Source organism: Mytilus galloprovincialis, chromosome 2 (genome assembly GCF_965363235.1).
Source record: "Mytilus galloprovincialis chromosome 2, xbMytGall1.hap1.1, whole genome shotgun sequence".
NCBI classification, from domain to species: domain Eukaryota; kingdom Metazoa; phylum Mollusca; class Bivalvia; order Mytilida; family Mytilidae; genus Mytilus; species Mytilus galloprovincialis.
This window is the reverse complement of record NC_134839.1, coordinates 102,694,889-102,712,798: the sequence shown is the minus strand read 5'-3', so window position 1 is coordinate 102,712,798 and position 17,910 is coordinate 102,694,889. Positions and strand designations below refer to the sequence as shown.

Here is a 17,910-nt window from a genome sequence, read left to right as displayed (position 1 = left end):
ATTTTTTATTTCTGTTTTTAGCTCCTTCCAAGATATTTTGTTTTTACAAAAAAAAACTTTTTTGCAGAAAAATAACAATTATTATTTTTAATTCAAGAAGCAGCATGAGGTATCTATAAATGTGAAATTATCAGTTGATAACAATACCTCTATAAAACAGCAAACACTAAAAGACTGAATTCTGAATAGCAATGTATTTACCAATTTTCGTCTAGATGAGATTAGCATAAAATCCTTTGGTTGTGAATGACTGGAATGAGATTTGGTACTTTAATTTTCAAATTATAATCATTGCATGATGTACCATTGACGTCTATCGTAACGTGATTGTGATTTATGACCTTTCTGTTTTTGGTGCTGAATGGATTTTGACATGCGTAGCACTTTTTTGCTTCATCGTACATTTCAACGAATTCATTGACTTTCATTAGTTCATTGTTTGATATGATATTCATAATCTCTTTCCTATTCTTAAAAGGCATCAATGAAACTTCCAATCACGTCAGGTTCACGAAAGATGACTACGGATTTCTTGTTTCGCTCTTCAATGAAAATTTTATTTTTCCCGAAACTAAACGCCTTCATTTGTTGGTATCTAGTGGTTTGCTAGATATCTCAGGATTCTTTTCACAGGTTTCTCCTTTTCCGGTGAAGGATTCAAAGTCAGCGTAAATGGAGAAAGTGTATCTTTGCGTCTTCGAATATTCCTTAAATTATATAATGAGAAATCTTTTGGAGATCTACCCGTTTACACAGCTCCTAGCATTTCTGTAATATTCTGTTTTCTGTATATAGTTGGAGACAAAGATAACAGAAAAAATCTTTACATTGGGGTTTTAAATTCTACTTTTTGAAATTTTTCACATAATGTGATTCATTTTCACCTTTCCTCACGTACAACAAATTTATATAATGACAGAAGATTTTCTGGCTATGTTATACGGGTAAATTTTATAAAGCACTTCTTCGATATCGAAAACGTTATTTGATATGGTTGTGTTCTGTTGCTTAATCTTCTCAATATGAGGAACTGGTGAAGAAAATCGGACTTCTGTTACAGCAATCCTATCAATTTACACTTGGTAATGATAAACCAATGTGGGGTGTACTTATCCTTATTTGCTGGGTACAGACTGGCATCAACACTCTACAGGAAACAGCAATCGTCTTGGTTCGTCACATTAAACATACATCTCGATCTTTTCAGCATCGGTTATAACTGTATTTGTACTTTTTGGTCAACGTACATTTAAGAATGATTACAAATGCTGTGGGTGGGTCATTTGAGAAGAAGGTACAATATTTTCGGAGTAATGTAAAAACGTAAAGCAGAATGGAGACAGGATATAGATGAATGAAAGCTTTACCTCAATAAAAGTTTACAGAAAATGTCCAGGAGTATGAATGACCTTCTGAGAACAGTTATAGAGTGAGTATATAGTTCCATCTGATGATATAATATTCAAGTGTTATTTTCTATTATGATTTTTTTTGTCAGAGGATTACTTCTTTCAAGAAAGCTATTTCACACCGAAGGTCTCAAATGGTAAACTGACACCTCTAACAGATTCACTAATTTATAATTTGACACAACGTATTTTGAATATCTGCTTTGTCACAAGTGACCATAGTAAGGTTCTAGGGTAGACATGTACTCACCTATTATAGGATAGAACTGTCAGATTCTATTCAAGTGTAGAACTTTCATAATCTGTTCTAGGCTAGCTCCTTTCTACTTGAGATTGGTTTTAACTTTGACACAAAATTATTGGATTTTTTCTCGTCTGTAGTATTGATTTTTATTTGCGATATTTTCGGAATTGTTTTTTGACAACTAATTGTTACTGCGCGTTTTTCTCTGTACCATTTGCTTTCCCGCCGGTTGAGATAAAGGATGTAGATGAGGAGTTAAGAATAAAGTCAGAAATAAGTAATCGTGATTGTTGTTAACCCACATGCGCTATCAAAGTCGTACCAGTTATTCATATTTTGAATGCTGTAGTCCAGTGAGGAAATTTGGTAGATGCAGATCTTTTCCCTCTCTGTTTTTAGGATTTTGCGGTTATGGGCTTGCACATGACAAAAGACTCCAGTATATTGAAGAAGACCATTAGATATTTATGTAGCTACTCCTTCATTGAGGTATCCACATATCTTCTATTATTAATTAAAAACGGAATATTCAGATGAATAAATAGAATAAGCCTACATTGAATAACAGATCTATGAACTTGGTTTTTACAGAAAAACACAATAAAAAGTACAAAACAGTGTGGTTCAATTCTATATACAATGATGTTTGTTGGAATATTGCCACTACGGTCATTCAGCGTCTCTGTAGAAATACTCTTTTTAGAGGGTTTAAAGTGTTGTATTCATCTTCCTTTATTTCCATTCTTATTTTTCTTTGAAATGAATAATATCAAATAATATATTTACTTTCGGTTTAAACCGGAAGAATAATACATATTACAGATACATATATGTATGAGTAAAGAGAAAAGAAGAAAACATAACGGTGATCATCTTATATACTGATACCTTGATAGTGTAGACAGATATCTATCCGAGGTCATGTACAGGTACGTGACACATGCATTGTAAAACTAATATTATCGTCTAACAACTTATTTTCAAGGATAATTGATTTAAAACGTAAGTAAATGCTTGTTGTTTTCCAAGTTTGATTCACAGAGTAATACGTGAAACTGTTTCCTCATAACAATGCATAATATTGTAGGCTTGTTTACAAATAAGTAAATAAAGACAACACTAGTATACCGTTGTTCAACAATCATAATTCGATTAAGCAAAGCAAATCCGGGTAACAAAATAAAACCGAGGGAAAATATCCATAACGTGTTATCATAAAACAACGTAAAAAAAATTATAATTAAGACACTTTGACGCGTTGTATTAAAATTTATAATAGTGATATAATTTATAACAACATTTGATTGCTAAAAATATGCATATTGTTTTAGTATACAGTTATCTATATCAAGGTTAATCGAAGGGTCAAACTTTCTGGAAAAATTGAAATCCTCATCTCCTTATATTCATATAGTATCTTAATATTCCAAACCCAAAAGGAAAAATTAAATTAAGTTTTTGGTTATTTACATTTTTTTAATTTCGGTCACGTAGCTCCTCACATTTCCACATCCAATCCATTTCAATCCACCATTTTCATCATAATGAACATACCTATACCAAGTTAGGAATATGACATTTGTTATCCATTTGTTTGATGTGTTTGAGCTTAGGAACTTTTGGTTTTGAATTTTCCTCGGAGTTCAGTATTTTTGCGATTTTACTTTTTTCCATGTTGGCTTTCCAACTTTTGGTTTTTGTGCTTTCCTGACGAAAGAAAACACAGAAAGCGCTTCATTTTCATTTACAATTTTTCAGTGTTCCTGGTCGAAAAGTATATAGGAGTTTTATGCAAGTATTGATAATCAACTGATCATTCCATGTGATTTATTCTTATATTGCGAAGCAACTGTAATCGACAGAATTTAAGCCTACATAATACACAAATCTAAAGAAACAATCAAATAAAATTGAGAATGGAAATGGGGAATGTGTCAAAGAGACAACAACCCGACCATAGAGCAGACAACAGCAGAAGGTCACCAACAGGTCTTCAATGCATTGAAAAATTCTTGCACCAGAGGCGTCCTTCAGCTGGCCCCTAAACAAATATATACTGGTTCAGTGATAATGAACACCATACTTAACTCCAAATTGTACACAAGAAGCTAAAAGTTAAAATAATACAAGAACAACAAAGGCCAGAGGCTACTGACTTGGGACAGGCGCAAAAATGCGGCGGGGTTATACATGTTTGTGAGATCTCAACCCTCCCCTATACCTCTAGCCAATGCAGAAAAGTAAACGCATAACAATACGCACGTTAAAATTCAGTTGAAGAGAAGTCCGAGTCTGATGTCAGAAGATGTAAACAAAGAAAATAAAGAAAATGACAATAATACATAAATAACATCAGACTACTAGCAGTTAACTGACATGCCAGCTCCGGACTTAAATTAAACTGATTGAAAAATTATGTCTTCATTATATGAATATCAGGCACAATCCTCCCCGTGAGGGGTTTAGTATCATACCATCATAACATATATGAGAAGAACATAACCCGTGTCATGCCAACAACTGGTTTATTAATAATAAATGTGTTTAGTTACGATGCAAAGACCCTTTAAGTGAATCAATATTAACGCCAAAATATGCAATCTTTAATGACCTGACAACAGTATCGTAACTATATCCCTTCTTAATTAGTCTATTTAAAGGTTTTGTTAGCTTCTGAGGTGAATACTGACATTTTTGAGCTTTATAAAGTATATTTCCATATAAAATATAGGATGTGAAATACCTGAACGTATAAGAAGTCTGCATGTTGAGCTATATTTACGAATAATGTCCTTATACCGATGATAAATTTAGTAAATGTTTTCACTAGTTTGTGATATCGAAAACCCTGGTGTAATAATTTTTCAGTAATACATAAATTTCTCTCGTTAAAATCTAAAACATTGTTACATACACGAGCGAATCGTACAAGTTGAGATATATAAACACCGTAAGATGGTTTACAGAAGGGATTCATTTGGATAACGATGGAGCTACTCAAAGGTACACAAATATACAAAAGAAAACAAACAAGAAAATTTTAATTAGTCATGTTAACGTATTATTGCTTTATCTTACAGTTTACGCACCGTCATGGTAACAATAGCGAAGGGTTTGGAATCGAGAATAACATTAGCTGATGGTAATACAATGCCAATGTTTGGCCTTGGTATGTTTAATACTAGTGGTATTGAAGCCGAGAAAGCAGTAGAATATGCACTGTCACAAGGGTACAGATTGATTGATACAGCTGAGCTCCATGGGTTTGTATTTTTGACCTCATTTTAAAAATACAAATTAAATATAATTCGATGCACAAACCATATGCAAGTTTTACATACTTCCATATCTTGAGAGAAACAAAACATTTATGACAAACAACAATAACATTGTAACAGTTTGAGAATACAAAAAAAAAAAAAAAAAAGAAAGTTGAAATTGTTGGTATTCTTTCTTCAACAAAAGGTTTTGTTAGAAATGGTTCAATGAAACAGCAATCCAAATCGAAACACAAATAAAATTAGACGGAACAGTAGATTACCGATGATCAAATTTCGTATATCAATTAAGAAGTTGTTAATCAAAATGAAAAACAAAATTTAAAAATAAATCCATGAGTCTTTTTTAAAATGCAATGCAATGTGTTATTTGCATAGGTGTGCTACTTCTCATAGTAAGATTTTTGAAACAGGAAGCAAGAGTTTTAGAATTTGAGATGCGAAGATGTATTTAAATAATAAGTAGATGTGATATAATTGATTATGAAATTAATCTCCATTTATAAGTAAGCTGATCAGCACCAAAGTAAAACACTCGAAGTGCAAAAAGGTTTCAACGGGGGAAAAGTTCAAAGTGTCTACCGAGGACAGTCGCAATTTACCAATAATGGCAAAATAAAAATATTTTTGACAAGGTTCAAGAAATGGAAGACACCCTAAACAGTAAATCCAAAATTGTTAAATCATGTTCTGGTCTTGAAGGAATAAAACATCATTTTAGAATTTAATGCTTTATATGATTTATATGTATTGCACATGCAAACTTTGTATTTAATGCGTTTCCCTCGGTTTTAGTTTGTTACCCCGATTTTGTTTTTTGTCCATGGATTTATGAGTTTTGAACAGCGGTATACTACTGTTGCCTTTATTGTACAAGAAGGTACCAAAACGCACGTGAGGAAAATTTAAACAGAAATGAATAAAATAAAGTATAAAATTAATCTTTTACAGTTCATTCTATCATGAATTTTAGGATCGAAGAAGAGATTGGAAGAGGTATCGAGAAGTCTGGCGTAAACAGAAAGGACATATTTGTTGTGAACAAGCTGTGTGAAAATGGTTACGATAGATGTAAACAAGTGTTCATAGAAAGCTTACGGAAGTAAGTTCATATTTATTAAAAAGACTATCTTATCTTAGAAAAAATGGTTGTTATTCTATTTCAATTTCATTTTGTTTGAATACTGAACGTCTTCGTTGAAACTATAAAAAGTCGCTAAATCAATGAAATGAATACCTAGTTAAAAAGGTGAAAATCACAAAATTTATGATATAATAACATGAACATGAACGGATGAACTATGAAATTCCGAAAATAAGGCCAGATAATATAAATACTTTAATATAATTAGAATAGCATTATTTATCTATATTGATGTAATATTTATAATATTTTGTAAACGACTAACAATATGCAGTTTATCTACCTGAAGAATCCCTGAACTTCTGGTACTAATGAAACAGGGACCTTCACTGAGATAGCTGTGTCAGTGGAGTAATTGTTAACAGCGAGCAATACTGTTGTTGAATAAAAAAAAAAAAAAAAAAAACATTTCGTTTTTATAGAATGAAACTGAATTACATAGATTTGTATTGTATTCATAATCCTGCAAATGGAAACAATGTGGAGACCTATAAGGCGATGATAGAACTACAGGAACATGGGATAATAAAGTAAGTAGTAACACGCTTTCTAAAAAATGCTTCTTTATAAAAGTATAAATAGTCTTAAATACACACAAAAAAAAACCAGATAAAATATAACATTCTGATGTTCATTTGATCGGGATTTTTTTTAAAAATTATTGATAACCGCAACTTCTATAAAAAAAATATTACTGTTAATATGAGAATGACAGTTTTCCGTCAATTATATATATGTAAAAGTAAATAACAAAATACCGAAGTCAAGTAAATTTCAAATAGGAAAGTCCCTTATCAAAAGGCAAAATCAAAATACTAAACACATGAAACGAATGGTATTTAAGTCTAGATGTCATCGAATTAGTTATATTAACTTAATGATTTCCGAAGAACGCCCACGGCTATGTAACCCAATATTAACATTAATAAGATGCAATTGTATTTTCCTAGGTAGGTTTGATTTTATAAAAGAGGAACGAAAGATACCAGAGAGACAGTCAAACCCATAAATCGAAAATAAACTGACAACGCCATGGCTAAAAATGAAAAAGACAAACTGACAAACAACAGTACACATGACACAACATAGAAAACTAAAGAATAAGCAACACGAACCCCACCAAAAACTAGGGATGATCTCATGTGCTCCGGAAGGGTAAGCAGATCCTGTTCCACATGTGGCAGCGTCGTGTTGCTAATGTTATAACAAATCCGGTAAATAGTCTGATTCGGTAGGTCACATTCATGAAAGGGAAGGCGATTGTAGTAACGACGTAAGGAACATATCCGATATCATTTGGTTATTCTATAACAGACAACTAACTGGCGATGGCGTCCGTAAAATTTACGAAGGGATGATTCAACTTCACCATTTGGAACTCTTGGTTTTATAGATTTCTTGTGAGCAATAACCCTCTATCAAGAAAATCACGATAGGAAATGCAAGCACGGGAATATCGTATCAATTGGGAGTTATATACCCAGTATGCAGGTGCTGCTGGAATGTTGCTACTTAGAAATGGAAAGTTCACCATTGGAAAGCTGAAATCATATCTTTTGTCGTAACGTTTTGTTTTCAACCGACCCCCAATATAGCGGAAAGTAGAGTTAACGGATATTGCTAACTTCTTATAATATCGGTTAAAATATACGTTAATCATCAACTTTACAATCCTGCTACCTTTGTTAACTTTTTTATCTGTATAAGAATGAGTTTTTCTAGATCGAATCAGCCAATCAAATGGTTTATCCTTGTTTCACTCACAATTATAAAATGCTTTTCCCTGTAATAACTTAACACGTCTAATTATTGTGTTATTAATCAGTAGCTTAGGGATTAAATATCACATGAATACGGATTAAATGAAGTCAAATTATTCACTTGCAAGTGAATAATTCATCAGCGATGTATCTTAGCTTATTTTGACAAAATTGAACAAAACTGGCTGCTCAAAGCAAATAATTACTTCATTTCTATCAATAATTGAACCAACAAAAAAAATTCATATTTTATTCTTTTTTATATCACGTAGCTAATTCACGTTGAATAAACATGTATTGCGTAATATTAGTATATTTAATATTACTAGTAACTACTAGTACTATACAATTTAGAATGGCAATGAGGTGTATGTCAAAGGGACAACAACCAGACCAAACATATGAAACTGAACGTCACCCTAAACTTCAAAACATATAGTTAAACTAAAATAAAAAAAAAAAACATAAAAAACTAACAAAGGCAAGAGGCTGTTGACATCAGAAATGCACAAAAATGCGGCGGGGATAAACAGGTTTTGTGAGATCTCAACTCTAATATATATACACATGCCAAACATGCAAAACCAATCAATAATATAAATATATAGGTCTTTAGGTGTCAGTAACTTTGGTGTTCATCATCTAGAAGCATTTAAATCTGCCGGACTTCCTACTCCAGTGATCAATCAAATAGAGCTCCATCCATGGCAACAAAAAACTGAAATTGTCAACTATTGTCGTGCTAATGGTATTGGATTGATGGGATATTCACCTCTATGTAAAGGCAGAAAATTCAACAATAAGCTATTGATAGATATTGCAGAAAGGTAAGTTTTAAATGGTTATACAGCTTGTTCGGAGGAACTATATCAGTCTGATATTATTTGTCTTCCTATGCAGTGTTCATTTGTCAGATTGTTCGATATACGCTTGCGTATAATGCTTTACCTATCTGTCATATTGATGCATATTCAAAGCCTTTTTTTCACCTTGAAAATTATAAATCAGAGCATATCTTGATAACATAATGCGGAATGTCACAATATAAACAATGTATTGAGAAAGAACTGGTATACTTATAGAACATAAAAAACTTCTCTAACTTCTCAAAATGATGGACATGTTTTATATAAGAAATGCAAGTAGTTTTAAAAAGTAAAATCACAAAAATACTGAACTAAATGTCTGCTAATCATGTTCAATGATTTCTATTCCTTTATAGATATAGGAGATCTGTACCTCAAATTTTGATTCGATGGAGCGTTCAGCATGGTTTTGTTACAATACCAAAATCTTCTGATCAAAAACATATAGAAACAAATGCCGATGTGTTTGATTGGTCTTTAACGGAAGATGACATAGAACTGATGGTGAGATATGAGTAAATCAAATAAGATATACTGAGAATGAACATAAGAGAATATGTGATAATATTGCCAATGAGACAACTTTCAAAGGATAAAAAGAACAAAGTTGTGAATACTTACAGGTACAGTTTTCAACAACGAAAAAAACCCATATTGTTATGTAGTTTATTAAGATTTCTGTATAAAAAAAACACAACGAAAACCTAACTTATTCTACAAGAATGAATAAAGAACGAATACACCAGAGAGCAATAAAGGACAATCACTGGATTACAGATTCCTTGATTCAGACCTGTACATAAAGAATGAGACAAGGTTTAACAGGCTTGTGAGTGTTCTAACATCGCTCTAACCTGAGACAGTAATATTATAGTACACAAAATAAATATTAGAGGAGGCTTAACTCATCAAATTGGTACTAGACAGACTTTGTCCTTTTTGTTTAGATTAATTGGCACTTCAATTTTGAAATTTGGATTTTCAAATATTTTGGCTTAAAGATTTTCAAATTATTTGACACCTAAAGAAACATTCATTGACGAAATGCACATCTGGTGCAGTTAAATCAACATACAGGAAAGAACATATTATAAACAATATAGTTCCTATGCATATGTGTTAATCTAAAAAAATATGTTGCTAGTTTCTCAGACATGAACAAGCTTTATTTTGGTTCTTATTCATCCTTGTCTTAAAAAAAATCAGATTTAATCGTTCCTAATAATGCCGAAAAGCGTTTATAACGCAAGAAAATTATCATGTGTTGTTTTCGTTTTTAGCTCATCCGGCCCAAATTGCTTTTCTGGTCACTTATTATCCATCATCCGTCGTCGTCGTCGTCCGTTGTCCGTTAACTATTACAAAAATCTTCTCTGAAACTACCGGGCAAAATTTAACCAAACTTGGCCACAATTATCACTAGGGTCTTTACTTTAAAAAATGTGTCCGATGACCCTGCCTGCCAACCAAGATGACTAAAAATAGAAAAAAAGGGTAAAATCCAGTTTATGGCTTATATCTCTGAAACAAAGTGTAAAGAGCAAATCTGACTGGGTAAAAATGTTCATCAGTTTAAGATCTAAAGGACCTGAAATTTTCAGATGAATCAGACAACCCGTTACTTGGTTGCTGCTCCTGAATCGGTAATTTTTAGGAAATTTTGCAGTAAAACCTACAAATAAGTCAACATAACCAAAATTGTCAGTTGACCCCTTAAGGAGTTATTGTTCTTTATAGTCAATTTTTATACGCCCTTCAAAATTTTGACGGGACGTATTTTGGTATACGTCCGTCCGTCTGTCATCACTAGCCCAGTAGTCAACAATTCGGTGTTGACATGAATATCAATAATGTGGTCATTTTTGTGAATTTCCCGTTTACAAAAGTTTGAATTTTTCCCAAAACTAAGGATTTTCTTATCCCAGGTATAGATTACCTTAGCCGTATTTGGCACAACTTTTTGGAATTTTGGATCCTCAATGCTCTTCAACTTTGTACTTGTTTGGCTTTATAAATATTTTGATATGAGCGTCACTGATGAGTCTTATGTAGACGAAACGCGCGTCTGGCGTACTAATTAATAATCCTGGTACCTTTGATAACTATGTCCATCTGTCCGTCTGTCCGCCTGTCTGTCTGGCGTTAACATGTCACACCGTAACTTTAGAAAGACTCATCCAAATTTCCTAAAACTTAATACAGTTGTTCCCTATAATTTGACAAACGATCTGTGTACTTTTTGGTGAAAATAAGTGTAAACTTTTTGAGTTAATTTGTATCTCAAAAACAATTTATGAAAAATGCTTTAAACTTTACACACTTTTTAGTTATATTTAATTTAAGATCTGTATAACTTTTGGTGATGATTCAAAATTTTATTTTTAAGTTATTGAGTATTTTGTAAAAAAGAGGGATGGGGTTTTTACATGTCGCGCCATATCTCAAAAACGATATATGATTATTGCTTAACATGTTATTTAAGAGTTATTATTGAGTTTTTTGTTAAAAATCCTGGGTTTTCATATGTCACGCTGTATCTCAGAAACTGTTTATGATTATTTCACACGAGAAGACGGGCGTATCATGCTCTCATGGCGCAGCTGTTAATAACAATTTTTGCCCTTTACAGTAATTTTTTTTAACAAGTGCATTATAGATGGAGATAATTGTAAACAGAAAGAATGTTCAGTAAGATCTACAAACACATCACTATCACAAAAACACATTTTTGTCATGAATCAATGTGTGTACTTTGTTTAATATGCATATAGACCAAAGTGAGCGACACAAGCTCTTTATAACCTCTAGTTTAACGTATATGATGATATTTATGAGAAAATTATTTACAATAATATAATTTATTAGAAAGAAATGGAAATGACAAATTGTAAAATCATAACTTTTCCTCTTGAGTTTTCATATATTGTAGAAAACATTTCCAGATGAATATTGCACCTGGAACCCTTGCGTTTCTCCATGGAACGGATAAATAATCTGCAATCGCGCCAACCTTTAAACTACTGGTCTGATGATATCCTCTAAGGTTGTTTTTTTTTCATCACCAGTGGTATGAACCTATATGAAATCTTGTTAACGGTAGATATAAGGGATTACATAAAATCAACGTCTATATGTATTTATAATATCAGACCTTGTACTTTTGGTAGTTTCCATAATCTCAAGTTTACAAGGATATATTAGATATAAGGACTTATTGAAATGCTGGCTAAGTTACAGCACATCTTCAGTATAATTTATATTAAAGACTTTAGCAAGATGTTTTGTTTTTCGTCTTTAAGCATGTTCTGTATGAATTCTGCCTGATATGAGTACAAAAACAAGTCCACTAGTAGACATGTTCACCGTAAGCCGATACCGAAAACGTAACCGATACCGAAACAGATACCGAAACCAAATATAGCAGTGAATGGTAAATGTTTATAATGTTAATTTGTTCAACCTTTTTACTCCATTATATTGTTTGAAATTTGAATTTAAAAGACTGAGTATTACTCCAATTCATCAATCCACATGAATATATCAAACAGCAAAGTCCAACCATTATTTAAATAACCAATGGAATTAATATACAATTTAAATTTATTTATGATGTACATTAAGCAGGTTTCGTCGTAGGGAAATGGCTGCACATAGTTCTACAACATGTGCAATAATGGTCCGACTATGTCTATAAAGAGAACCTACTATTAAATAAATATTTATTCGTCTTATGGAATGTTTTACACAACCTTTTCTGCACGAATCTTTTCATCGACAAATGTGCGTTCATTCTCTTCCAATTCTTGGCCAATCACCCTTCATAGTTTCCCATGTTTCAGTTGACGGATATGCTATCAATGATCTGAAAGCTTGATGAACAAAATTGGCCAAAAAATCATGGATAGCTTTATGAGCTGGTCGCCACTGTAAATAATGTGTCCATCACAAATGTGTTTAAGTTATTTTTATTTTCTTGATAACAATATAAACTATGACATAATTTGCTTAAAAGTTGAGGATGAATATTGAAGAACCTAGCACATCAAGAGGGGCAATCAAATGTGTTCCAGAAAAAGAAATGAAAAGGAAATGGAGAGAGAAAACATAAAACATGTGTCACAAACTGTTGAAAGTAATTTTGCGGAACGCAAACAAGCTTTTTGGATCCTCTTCTTCTGATACAGATTAACAATATTCATACAATTATAATAAAATAAAAAAAAAAAAAAAAAAAAAACACGTTTGCCCTTATAAGTAGTTGTTTTGGTTCATTTGTAAATTAAAGGTTCCCTTTATATATATATTGTCGGAACGATATTGAACATATTGCAGAACTATATATAAAAAAGAAGATGTGGTGTGATTGCCAATGAGACAACTCTCCACAAAAGACCAAAATGACACAGAAATTAACAATTATAGGTCATCGTACATCCTTCAACAATGAGCAAAGCCCATACCGCATAGTCAGCTATGAAAGGCAGAGTTAGCTATATATGACAATGTAAAACAATTCAAACGAGAAAACTAACGGCCTTATTTATATTTAAAAAAAAAATGAACGAAAAACAAATATGTAACACATAAACAAACGACAACCACTGAATTACAGGCTCCTGACTTGGGACAGTCACGTACATACATAATGTGGCGGGGTTAAACATGTACGCGGGATCCCAACCAAATACAATTTTATGTACAGTTCTTTCCCTTAGACGAAACTTGATTCATGGTTGTTATACATCTTCAGAAATAAATTTATATCCACATCTTAATTGTAGATAACTTACTTTAGTGTATTTAACACTCGTTGAATTCAACTATGGCTTTTTGATCGGTTCATGTAAAATGTTAAATTGAATTAATACTACATATAGTGTTTTAAATTTCAAACAATAAACAGGGTTAAATTAATTAAACATTATTAACATTTACCATTTACCTTACTACTATTTTTGGTTTTGGTTTCGGTATTGGTTTCCATTTCAATATCGGCTTATGGTGAACATGTCTAGAAGTGGTGCCCAAGTAGTACGAAATGCAACACCCACTGTTCGCTGAATGTTTCGAAAAAAAATCAATTCACCAAAATCAAAGTCCCAAATTCATGTATTTGGTTTTGATGCTATATTGGTTATTCTCATCAGATTTTGTCTAATGCTTAGTTCGTTACTATGTGTGTTACATTTGAATGTTGTGTCGTTGTTCTCCTCTTATATTTAAGGCGTTTCCCTCAGTTTTAATTTGTTTCCCCGATTTTGTTTTTTGTCCATATATTTACGATTTTTGAACAGCGGTATACTACTGTTGCCTTTATTTGTTAATAGAAATATCAAAACTTTGATGATATCATCATCGGTATATTTGGTGTGGAGATCAGTGTGTTTCTTTACAAAGTGAGATATTACATGATATGATTTATATCCACGTTATTTTAGTAGAAAAAAACTTTATTCGAAAGATTATGTAACTGAACTCTAAAAAGAGAATTTAATTGTTTCAAACAAAATGAATTAACATATCTTTCGATAGTAATTCAAGCAATCAAATTGACATCTTTTCTAAAGTGCAAGGTATGATTGTTTAAAAGAAACTTTCTCATTTTTGCTGAGGGTGGTTTTTATAGAAGCGCAATTCGTAAAAAAATGTCTGTTTAGTCTACAGTGGTATCTCAAGCCCAGTAGTCAGCACTTCGATGTTGACATGCATATCAATTATATGGTCATTTTTATAAATTAACTGTTTGCAAAAGTATGAATCATTCTAAATAACAAGGATTTTCTTACCCAAGGCATATACTACTTTGGCTAGATTCAACACAACTTTTGGGAATTTTGGGTCCTAAATGCTCTTTATACTTTGTTTGGCCTTTTAAATAATTTGATCTGAGCGTCAATGATGAGTCGTATGTAGACAAAACGCGCGTCTGGCGTATAAAATTATAAGCCTGGTACCCTTAATAATTAAAACACATTCCTACATTGAAAACAATACCCTCAATCTGTTGAACCACCAATATATGTGTATTTTAAATTGACATTGAGTTAGACCCGAACAAACAAAATTTCAGTTCAATCTATATGATTCTGTACTGTATTTTCGTACCAAATTGTTAAAAATCTGCAATCTTATGTGATGGTTATTCATTACCTAAATATAATTGACACTTTAATTTGAAACGAGAGAGGAAGCTCATGTTCACCTGTGACTACTGTAGCCAAGAATCGTAGAAAGTGTTATTTAAATACTAGTAATGCAGATTGTAAGATTATTTATACTTGCATGGGTACCTAACATACAAGTGTCCTTACTAACAACAGTATATTGCTGGGTCTTTCTTGCGATCAAAGAAACCTCTTTCGTATTGTGAAACTATTTATTGTAGAAGTAGCTTGAATCAAATGTGGATACAAAAAATCTAAAGATCTTTTAGAGTACATTATGTCTAAGCCTCTTTCATCTTGCTACAGTATAAAACATTTGGCTTTTCACGCAAGTATCCCCATTACAAACTAAAAGAAATTGAAAGAGTTGGTATTGTTTTGTTTCATAAACAAGAAAGGTCAGCGTAGATACAAGTATCTTGTTTTATGGAGGGATAAATCCTACTTTGTGAAAAATCACTCTGATTTAAACTAAATATTCCCTGAAACTGACGTTATTGAAATGCTTAAATCCTTGAGTGACAACTTATTTTTCACGTTGAAAGACGACAAAAAACAATCGGCATTCCGATGGAAATCAACTATGCCCATCTTCTTGCCGACTTGTTCTTATATTCCTATGAGGCTGATTTCATACAGGATCTTCTTTGAAAGAAAAATAGAAGATACATGTATTCATTAACTTTAATTTCTGATATATAGATTACCTTTTCTCACTAAATAATTCAAAATGTAGTGACAATGTTGAACGCATTTAGCCCATCGAACTTGAGATAAAGGATACAACAAATACAATTTAATGTGACCGACCGAATAAGTCTGCCTTATATCTTGACTTGAATCTAGAAATTGACAATGAGGGTTGTTTGAAAGCAAATCTTTCAGATAATTTCAGCTTCCAAATTATGAACTTCATTTCTATGTAGCAACATCACAGCAGCGCCTACATACGGAGTATACATCCCCAATTGATGTGATATAACGGTTTGTATTTCCTATCATGATTTACCTGGTAGAGTATTGCTGCTAGCAAGGAAACTATTAAGCCAAACAGTTTCAGAAAGTGAAATTGAAATCATCCTATCGTAACTTTTACGAACGTCATCACGTGTTGGTTGACCGTTTTACAGATGATAGCGAATATGTTCCTTATGGCATAACTAAAATCCCGCATCATTTTTACAAATGTGACCGACCGAATTAGATTTGTTACGGGGTTTGTACTAACATAAGCAACACGACGGGTGCCACATATTGAGAATGATCTTCATACCCTTCCGGAGCAAATGAGATCACCTTCAGTTTTTTTTAAAGGCCTCATGTTGAAGGCCGTACGGTGACCTGTAGTTGTTAATGTCTGTGTCATTTTTGTCTCTTGGGGACAGTTGTCTCATTGGCAATCATACCACATCTTCTTTGTTTATACTCATGCTTATTCTTTAGTTTTCTTTGTTGAATTTTATGTACTTTTGTTTGTCTGTTTGTCATTTTCCTTTGTAGCCATGGCGTTGCCAATTTATTTTCTTCTTTTGTATGCATGGCATTGGACTATTGCTTAGCAGCACATTCACATTTTAAAAGACGGACATATATAAAACTGGCTTTTAATTAGAGATAACTTGAAGGAAAAATATTACTCAATCAAGGCACACTGAAACATCGTTTCATCATTGTATTTATATAACGGATTGTTATATTTATTTTCATATTCTTATCTCAACTTGAAGGTTTGTTTTTGTCCCTCTTTTTGTGTGAATATTATATATTATATAACATTTATTTAACTACATAGATAAAGATTTACATATGTCTTAGTATGGCATGTTATAACGGTTCTTTTTGTCTTAGAGACTGTGACATTGATATTGATATTTTTTAATTTTTGTTCACCACATACCTTAAAAATCTAGCATCAAACTATTACAAAATTTATATTTGAATATAGTTTATTTTGAGTCACTTCCTTATCCATATGATTGTTCTTTTTTATTTCAATAACTACACTGATATACTCATAATGTTAAGGTTTAGGACTCAGTAACCGTTGTTTAGATATTGAACAATATAAAATCACAGAATGAATAAAAATTAAATTAAAAAATGTGATCTGTGGTGCGTAGCAACATATTGATTTAGTTGTGACCTTGGATTATCTTTACATAATAATGAGAATATATGTAAGATTATGTTGTCACTTTTTGCAGTTTTGTTTGGAATGAAAGATCTTTGAACCCGTAAAGAAAAAAAGAAAAAAAAAAAACGGAAGACTTTATTCATACGACATCTCACAGATAAATCTTCAAAATTATTAAGTTTCAACCCCTTGTGTAAAGTTGGACTAAACAGGTTCGGACTGTTCTGTTCATGTTCTATACTGCATGGTTTTCCAGTTAACCTCCAGACGTTTCTGATTGAACATTTTGATTTAAACTCTCTGTTGATTTTATCCCGGCTGATGGTTCAATGCCTCCTAGGTACCCTCTCTCTTTTTGTGCTAAGTTTTAAGTTGACCATCTTTGTTAGATTTCTAGTCAACATATAGATCAGACCGTTGGTTTTTCTGTTTGAATAGACAACTTTCGAGTTCGATGCATTTCCGTCAAAATCTCTGGTTTAAGTGAACATAATTCGTGCGTTTATCGCGAGTGGTTGGAAAACTATAGTGCTATATTGCACGAATTATTCGGCAATTCAAATTCTCATAATTGACAATCATCACTGCTGTCATTAGGGAATTGTGATTAAATACTAACAGAACAAACATTATTTATATTTGATCCTGCATAATGTCGATCACTAAGTCGCTTGATGAACGTTTGAAGTGCAGGGATACAGACGATCCCCTCTAGCTGATAAATGACGTAATAAAGGCGCGCATAATTTACGAACTTTTCCGGTGACGGATGAACTCGAAGATGGTCTATTGTTTTACACTAGTCGTTTAAGGGCTCTTTGAGTTTGACAGTCCCTCTGGTATCTTTCGTTTGATGAACGTTTGTAGTGCAGGGATACAGACGATCCCCTCTAGCTGACAAATGACGTCAT

General features: G+C 32.3%; 1 protein-coding gene across 1 annotated transcript; it reads left to right on the top strand.

Moving 5' to 3' along the window:
* Positions 1–2,472: 2,472 nt before the first annotated feature.
* On the top strand, positions 2,473–11,978 carry LOC143065181 (putative oxidoreductase YtbE). The gene is made up of 7 exons (XM_076238597.1): positions 2,473–2,582; positions 4,734–4,916; positions 5,905–6,033; positions 6,498–6,605; positions 8,444–8,662; positions 9,058–9,205; positions 11,631–11,978. The coding sequence occupies exons 1-7, from the start codon at positions 2,575–2,577 to the stop codon at positions 11,688–11,690; spliced, it is 855 nt and encodes a 284-aa protein (XP_076094712.1). The 5' UTR covers positions 2,473–2,574; the 3' UTR covers positions 11,691–11,978.
* Positions 11,979–17,910: the final 5,932 nt, after the last annotated feature.